This window comes from Egretta garzetta, unplaced genomic scaffold (assembly GCF_000687185.1).
Source record: "Egretta garzetta isolate BGI_Z169 unplaced genomic scaffold, ASM68718v1 scaffold296, whole genome shotgun sequence".
NCBI lineage: Eukaryota > Metazoa > Chordata > Aves > Pelecaniformes > Ardeidae > Egretta > Egretta garzetta.
Window position 1 is genome coordinate 1,095,177 of NW_009259988.1, and position 7,867 is coordinate 1,103,043.

The 7,867-nt window shown below is 52.2% G+C and overlaps 1 protein-coding gene across 1 annotated transcript in view; it reads right to left on the bottom strand.

Moving 5' to 3' along the window:
* SLC18A1 (solute carrier family 18 member A1) overlaps positions 1-7,213 on the bottom strand; it is a 7,415-nt gene extending 202 nt beyond the window's left edge. The window contains exons 1-14 of the mRNA XM_009640545.2: positions 7,090-7,213; positions 6,495-6,855; positions 5,770-5,828; positions 5,416-5,499; positions 4,933-5,025; positions 4,522-4,611; positions 3,515-3,558; positions 3,327-3,387; positions 3,104-3,199; positions 1,261-1,339; positions 1,085-1,136; positions 812-875; positions 589-708; positions 252-385 (exon numbers count right to left, since the gene is read on the bottom strand). Of these exons, the coding sequence (XP_009638840.1) occupies positions 252-385; positions 589-708; positions 812-875; positions 1,085-1,136; positions 1,261-1,339; positions 3,104-3,199; positions 3,327-3,387; positions 3,515-3,558; positions 4,522-4,611; positions 4,933-5,025; positions 5,416-5,499; positions 5,770-5,828; positions 6,495-6,855; positions 7,090-7,213 (1,461 nt within the window). The remainder of the gene's footprint in view (positions 1-251; positions 386-588; positions 709-811; positions 876-1,084; positions 1,137-1,260; positions 1,340-3,103; positions 3,200-3,326; positions 3,388-3,514; positions 3,559-4,521; positions 4,612-4,932; positions 5,026-5,415; positions 5,500-5,769; positions 5,829-6,494; positions 6,856-7,089) is intronic.
* Between the last annotated feature and the right edge of the window lie 654 nt (positions 7,214-7,867).

Genomic DNA, 7,867 nt, shown 5'->3' on the forward strand with positions numbered 1-7,867 from the left:
CGTCACCACTTTTAGAGAAAGGCAAAGCAGCCAACAACTTTTGCCCAGGGAATACAAGCTGCGAGTTAGGGAAAGGACCATAGCTCTAAACTTCTCTGGTTTTATTGTCTGAGGTTTTCGTCCCTTTTTTAAAGGCGGAGTAAAGCCCAAAAGGGAAGACACAATCCCTGGCAAATTTATTCTAATCCCCCCAAAAATCTCTGGATTATCAATCCCTATGCTTTAAGGGAATAAAGTATTTTTAAACTCACAGTCTTCTCCTCTTTAGTGGGAGGGTTGCGCAGGTACCAACAGAGAGGAGCGTAAGCGATATTGATAACTCCAATGATGATCATCAGCCAGGGAAACCCAATAGCTCGTACAATCGCACCGCCCGTGGACGGACCTGCAAATTTAAAAATTAAAAAAGGCTAAGATGGCAGAGAGAAAAAGGCGCCTTTCCAGCGTGGAGGGGATCTGTAAATCGATGGTGGCTGGGTTGCAGGCTCGGTGCCGGTTGCTTGCAGTGAACGCTGGGTGGAGGGGAGCGATCAACCGAGTGGGATACACGCTGAGTGCATCACACCACGTGTCGGAGCTCGTCCATACCAATCGCAAAGCCCATGCAGAAGGCGACGTCAGCTATGGCGTAGACATTGCCGTAGACGGAGGTGTGGCGAAGGTCCACGAGGTAACCCATGATAGGCATCATGGAGGAGTCCACCATTCCTGCCCAACGCAAGAAGGACCTGTTCAGCCATCGCCTGCTCGGAGGGCAGCGGCGAGAGCTGCGTTTGAGCTGTGTTGCACAGCCTGAGCACTGACAGCTTACCTATGGCAAAGCCAAGCCCACCGTTGGGGCCAATCAGCCCGTAAATATTTTTGGCCAGAGGTACCTTTGTGGGGAGAGAGAAGGAATAGATGAGTGAGGCCAGAAGAGCTGTGTGAGGTGTGAAGGTGTAGCGTAGATCTGTGAAACCGATACAGACGTGCAACCACTGAACATCTACTGACTGCGGGCACGTAACCCCGTTTCAGTAGTCGCCCACACTGCCCCTGCTGACTCTTCTACGGAAAGGTCTCGAAATTGTCCCGAACTACTTACACAAAGGAGACTAATTCCCACCACGGCCATGCCGATCAGGGAGCACAGCCACCTGCAACGAGCCCGCAGTTAGGAGAGGGCAGATGTTCTCAGCGCGCACACCACCACCAGCGCAATTCATGCTGAAAGCGCAGGACTGGGCTGGCTTGAGCTGAAATCTCTTACGTTCCACTTACCGGCCCATTTTGTTAGCCAGAATCCCGAAGAGGTTGGTGCCGATGAGGTAGGATACACTGGCAGGGAGGAACGCCATCCCTGCGGGGGAGAGAATTAAAAAGCGTGTGTCATCCCCAAAGAAATGCAGGGGATTTTCAAGAATATTCGCTAACTGCCTCTCATTTGGAGAGTATCAGGAGCCAGGGAAGGCGAGCTAAAGTCCAGCCCCGGCTCTGGGGGGTGCCTGTCCACGCAGTGGTGCTGCTCCGTGTCCTTTGCTCCGTTCCACGGCTGCGCTGGCTGCCCCATGGCTCGCTGCCCTGTAGAAGGGTGAGGATCCCTTTATGAAAGCAGAGGAAGGCACAGAAAATGTGTTTGCTTTTGATGGGAAGGGAAACTGAGGCACGCAGCGGTGCAGTGATTCACCCACAAGATCTGTGAGACAGCCAGAAGCTAAATGCAGAACATTTTGTCCCCACTGCTTTAAAACGCCCGTCCTCTCCTGTCACAGTTTCTTCCTCTTCCGCCCTTCTCCCCTTGCCTTCTGCTTTTCACTTGCTAAATAAAGAGGAATAAAACAACTGCTTAAGTAAAAAGCTCGGGGATCATTATGTCGTCAAATATTTGCACAGTTTGCTGATTTACCAGTTGTTTATTTTTAATACACTCTCCTGCCAACTATAAATAAAACTGATCAGCTCCATTTCACTAAGACAACTTCCTTATTGGAACACACTGATTTATGTTTAATTTTCTCGCCTCTCTGTAAGAGCTACAGAACTCGGTTAATCCTGCAGGTTTAGTCCAAGCTCTTCTTGGGGTTTTTCTCCCGAGTTTTGCGAGTGGGCAAGCCAAAGCATGAAAATACAGAAGCCCCCTGAGTTCATAACAGCTTGTGGGATGGGTGGCTTGCAGTTGAGCTGCTCTCAAATCCCAGGGACCTGAAAATCTAGTGAATATATTTGGGATTTTCTTTGATGCCTCCTGACCTCTGGGTCCTGCTCAGTCACCTCCAAGGTTCCCCTTGGGTTCAGTGGTGAGGGGAGCAGCCTGGAGTGCTTTTCTCAGCCTGTGATGCTTGTGGTTACCAGGCAGCTACGCTGTTCCTTCTCTCCACTGCCGGAGTCCTTGGGACGCTGCTTTACCCCCGCCCCTCCTTGCTCAATCGCTTGCTCCTGAGAAGCATCGTGGGCTCTTATCGGGATGGATGCTCCTGCCTGACCAGCAGATAACTCGATTAGGAGCTTGCTCAGCCCTCCTGCTCCCAGGCAATTTGGGATCTAAGTGTAGCCTGGGGCACCCCTTGGGTCATTCCTCAGCCAATTGGGTTTTACAACAATTAGTTTTTATTTCTGTAGCAAACACAGACAACGTTATCTCCAGATCACATTTTCGAGGCAGATGGTAATTAGCACGTACCATCCTGTCCTGCCTGGGACTCTCTAAACGGCCTTGTTTTACTGAGAGCCGCCTCTGCAAAGCCCATCTGGCTGCCAGGATTTCAGCCCAGCACGATGCCATTATCTGCCCTGCAGAAGACGGGGTTCGACAGGCTTCCCGTGCACGAAACAGCCTTTCTTCCACCGTTATTGCTCTTGTGAGGAGCCTGATTCCATACAATCTTTTCAATAATAGAGAAAAGCACATTGTATAGCTACCACTAAGGACATTTCCAGCTGAAATTGGAGCAACAGGCAGCCTGGGATCGCTCACTCTGTGCGGGTGAGAGGATACGTTTTCTTCTGGTTTGGAATGATAGAAGCGATTATTCAATCCATCTCGCAGTGCCAAAGCAGGACCGGTTCTAGCTCAGCTACACCAGGCAACTGTGCAGGAGTGAAGGCTGCACAGCACGACACCTACCTAGCTGCCATTTCGGGGAGCACATGGTTTGCATCATCCAGATGGGCAAGGTGGGCTCGAGCATGGCCACCCCCATGTTGGAGAAGCAGAGGGCTCCTGTCGGGGAGAAAAGAGAGGAATGCTTTAATGTGCTGGTGTTTCCAGCAGGCACCAGGGAACCTCGTTAATCAGGAGACGCAGGTGCACGAAGAGGAGCGCGGCGTGCGCTGACATCCGCCTTTACCTGCAGCGACCAGGATGTAGGGGTCTCGCAGCAGGGTGGACAGCGGCGTGCCTTTGGTGCTCTGCGGGATGGCAAAGGGGGGGTCACGTCAGCCGAGAGCCGCGTGTGCATTCACACCCGACCTCGGCTCGGTGCCTGCGCAGCCCCGCGCCCGCTTGGTTCACGTATGCACACACATCTGTACTCACCTCGGGGGAGATCTTAGAGGGCTGCAGTATGCAGAGCTGCAAAGCTGGGAAGAGAACACTGCTGTTAGCTTACTGCTGGAGACAGCGTCGCTTCAACCCGCATTTCCCTCTGGCTTTTCCTTCAGCACAACCCCTTTCATCGGCAGAAGCCCCTGGGGATGCAGGAACTGTGTTTGGGGACCCTGTTCAAGCGGGCAGGGGGGAGAGGTGGCTCCCAGCCCCGCTCCCAGGGGAGGGAGCAGCAAAGCTCCCTGAAGTGGACTGTGTTAGAAGTGTTTTGCAAACCCACGAAGCAGTTAAATATGCAAACGCTTTCCGTCAGGCTGCCAGCTGCCTGCTGGGGAGCCACAACCAGAGCATGACAGAAATTAGATGTGGAAAAGAACAGGATTAAGAAAGAAAGTTTTGTATGTATGGGACCTACATTTCATTTTCCAAAGGCTCTTACATGCTTCATTAAAGATGTCTTGCATTACATCTGGGCAAAGATGGTAACTGTGACTATAATTTAATTAGCTTAATACTTCCCACTAATAATGTACAATTCTGCTATCTATAACTTTGCTGTTACACTCTGGAGGCTCTCGTGGCCTGCATCTGTAATACAGCTGTCGGAGGAAAAACGAGGATCACCATTTATGCTGGCAAAGTCTAATTCCTTTGTGGCACGGTGAAGAGGCGGCAGACAAGCGTGCCTCTTACAAAGAATTCACAGTTCAAAGAGCTTTACTGAATGTGCTATTCAAGCCATTAAAGCAATCAAGGGGTTTATTAAGTAATGAGGGACTAATTCTTACTATAGTGCTATGTCATGCATCTGCTGGTAGAAAACATATGATTTAGCAATAACAGAATAACCAGCACTGATGATATCACCCGGGTTGTATTAATCTGCCTTTTTCTTCACACAAACCCTGTGAGATTCTCCCCGAAACACCCGCATTTAAATCTTTTCACATGGTTGTTGGGGGGTTTTTTTGGTAGGATGAAACCATTTGGCTTCTCACCTCCATCCAAGAGGGCGAGGAACGCCAGGACCAGGAAGGGGGACGATTTCCCCACGAACTCGTACATCACGCTCCCAAAGGGGGCCCCGACTGCAAGGGAAAGGCTGCGTCACACAGCGGCGATGCCACCGTCCCCAGCGCCCGGGCAGCAGCGCTCGGCTCCTGCCGTCGTGGCTTTCTCTGAATCCCCCGGCGGGTGCTTGGTGATGGGTGATATTAGAAAAGGGGTCGGATCCAGCGGGCAGTGGCCGTGGAGAGTGAGCAGAGGGAGGGAGGAGGACAGCCCAGCCGTGTCCACGGAATGCTGCCGGGGAAGGGGCACGGCCAAGCAGGTGGAAGCCATAGGTGATGGCCAACAAGGCTCTGGAGATGCCGTTGATTTAAACCCCGTTGGGAGCAAAGTTTCCTTACTCAGCACACCCAAGGCCAGGCCTCCAAGAGCGATCCCCATCGCGTTGCCCCTCTCGAAGTCGTCCGTGTACACGCTGGCCAGCATGCCCAAGCCTGGGAGCAGAGGGAAAGCAGAAGCCACGTGAGGCTGGCTGGTACTGTGGTGGTGGGGCCCCTCTCCAAAAGCAGCCTGGGCTTTTTGCGGGCGTCTGTGTGCTTGCTGGCTGGGCTGTGTTGGTACACCATCTGCACCAGCCAGGCAGGCGCAGTGAGGAGGAGGAGTTCGAAGCTGAGGAACGCACCCAGCGTGTCCATGCTGCTGATTGTACCTGAGACGCTAACTGAACCCAGACAAGGGGAGCTAATCTAGAAGACATTTAGGGACATGGTTTAATGGTGGGATGTCCAGGGTTAGGTTAAAGGTTGGACTCGATGATCTTAAAGGTCTTTTCCAGCCAAAGTGATTCTATGATTCTAAGACTACGGTGTAGCTAAACCATTTACCTGCGACTGATGAGAACGATGACCCAATGCCTTGGAGGGCTCGGGCGATGAACAGCAAGGTGTAGGTGCCTGAGAACGCAAACACTGCAGAGGAAGGAGAGAGAGAGACAGCGTCAGGCAGAGCTGCAGGCTGAGCGTTAAAACCCTGCAGAGGGTAAGAGCAGCCTCAGCCTGCACCAGTTTGGGTGCTGGAGGGGGCAGGGGGCCGCTCGTCCTTTCTTGTCACCGATTTTTGAGACCAGTTCCTCTGCTCTCACTCCTTTCTCCTGCACGGGGACAGTGGTACAGGCACAGACCAAAGTATTTTCTCCTGTGCTGCTGCGTATGAAGGGCAGCTGAAAGGGCAGTACTCACTGACTGTGGAGAGGAACATGATGACGAATCCGATGAACATGGGGATGTGGTATCCTATCCTGGAAAGGGAAAAAAGGGGCACCATCTCAGGGAGGATTCCTCGTTCCAGGCTGAGATCCGGTCTTGCTGCCCAGCCTTAACACACACCTCTCTGTGGGCTGCTGGACATCTCCCTAACGTGCAGATGTGCCCATGAGTGCTTTCAGGAAAGCATCCAGTGCCTAAGTGTCCCCAGATAATGCTGTAAAGCACACCCAGAGACATGGCTCTGTTTTGCCAACTCAACTGCCCACCCAGACCAGGTGGAGATGAGCCCAGTGCCCCTCACATGCGTCTGCTGGAGACAAAGGCAAATTAAAACTCAGGGGCATAAAATCTGAACAACAACACTATATCCACAGCGGGGTGGGAATCTTTGTTTGTTTATTTGATGGTTGCTGGTATTAAACAGCATCTGTCTGTACCTGAGGAGAGCATTAGTGAGGCTTATGTTGTAATATAAACTTGCAAGCCATTTGTAGGCTTTAAAATTAATGCTTATTTTCATGCACGTATACTCCCCTTTGCTGTTTTACCCACCAGTTCCTGTAATTCTGTGATTGCAGGGGCTGCACATGTGCAGCACAGACCCCTCCTGCTTGGCTGATGGTGATTTCATTAGCAGCCAGGAGCCTGCCCACCCCTGAAGGGCTCCAGCCTGGTACAAACCCAGGTCTCTGACCTACCTGTTGGTCAGGAGACCCACGGATGGGTTGACCACCAGCTGTACGAGAGCCTTGGAGGCAAACAACAGCCCCACACGGACGTTTTCCTTGGCGAGGAACTCCTCACCCTCCGGGCAGCCGCTCGGCAGAGGTGGGCTGCTGGTGGGGGGCTGCGGCAGGCGGCTGCTCTCCATCCTGTTCGCCAGCTCTGCAGTGCTGGTGGAGCCTGAGACAGTCACCGTGGTGTTGTCAAAATAGGAGAACATGGAGGAGAAAGGAGGAGCCCTCAAGGCTGGAGGAGCCGGCTCAGTCTGGGCTGGGGCAACAGAGCTATTAGCGCCTTCATATTCTGTTGTATAAAGGAAGGTGGGGACGATTGGTACTGGAAGAAAAGCCAGGGAAGGGATTAGTTAGTGATTTTACTCCGTTTTCTGGCTCAGCATGCAGCTGAACTGAATGGTGCTGGCTAGATGTTGGTGTCCTGCAAGCTCCCTGCACCCAGCCCTCCCCAGGGCTCTCCCTGCACAGGTACCCTGCCGGCATCAACCAGAGACCGGCTGAGGAGCCGAAACCCCGAGGCGGCACCCAAGAGCACAGCAAGTGCCGCACACCGTACCCACGACCGTCAGCAGCATGTTGTCCAGCAGCAGTGCGACGAACACCACCACCAGCACCAGCCTCCGTGACGCCCTGCCCGCCACCAGCCATCGCCAAGGCACGCGTTCGGCAGCCAGGGGCATGGCCAGGAGCCTGGAGCTCACAGCCTGGGTCCTGCTGGCTCCTGGTCTTAGGGCTGAAGGTCTCCTCCAACCTTTAAAGAAAACACTCTGGGTTACAACCTCCCACAGCTCATGGCTTCTCCCTTGAGAAGGCAACTCCTGAGATCACGTAGTGTCTGTGTTCTCCAGGAGCTGGGTGCTCTTCCCTCGGAGCTGGGACCACCAGCTTCGCTATCAAAGACCGTGGTTTTATCAAGCTTGCATTTGAAGTTGCAAATGGAGTGTGCTCTAACCCATTTCCATTCTCCTGAGACATCTTGTACCTGCTTCAAGGCATCATTTAAGTCTTCTTCCAAAGACTCCAAGCACAAGTCAGTAGCTTATCTGTGGTAATCTCTACATCTTTTATTCCATGTTTGTTCTTTGGAGATTAAATTAGGTCTCAAAGGAAATTCATTTACCTCACATGTCTTTTCATTTGACCTAATTGAAATGTCATGGCAAGATACAGGATTTAAAAGCCTAACATGCGTGATTAAGATCAGAGCTTCAGAGGGACTGAGAGAAGATTGCTTGCTCGGTCACACTGAAAATATCAATCAGAAATTTGCACTAAACCAACCAAACAATTTGCCATGTGCGTTCTTATAGCTTGTACTTCAGAGATTAAGTGGC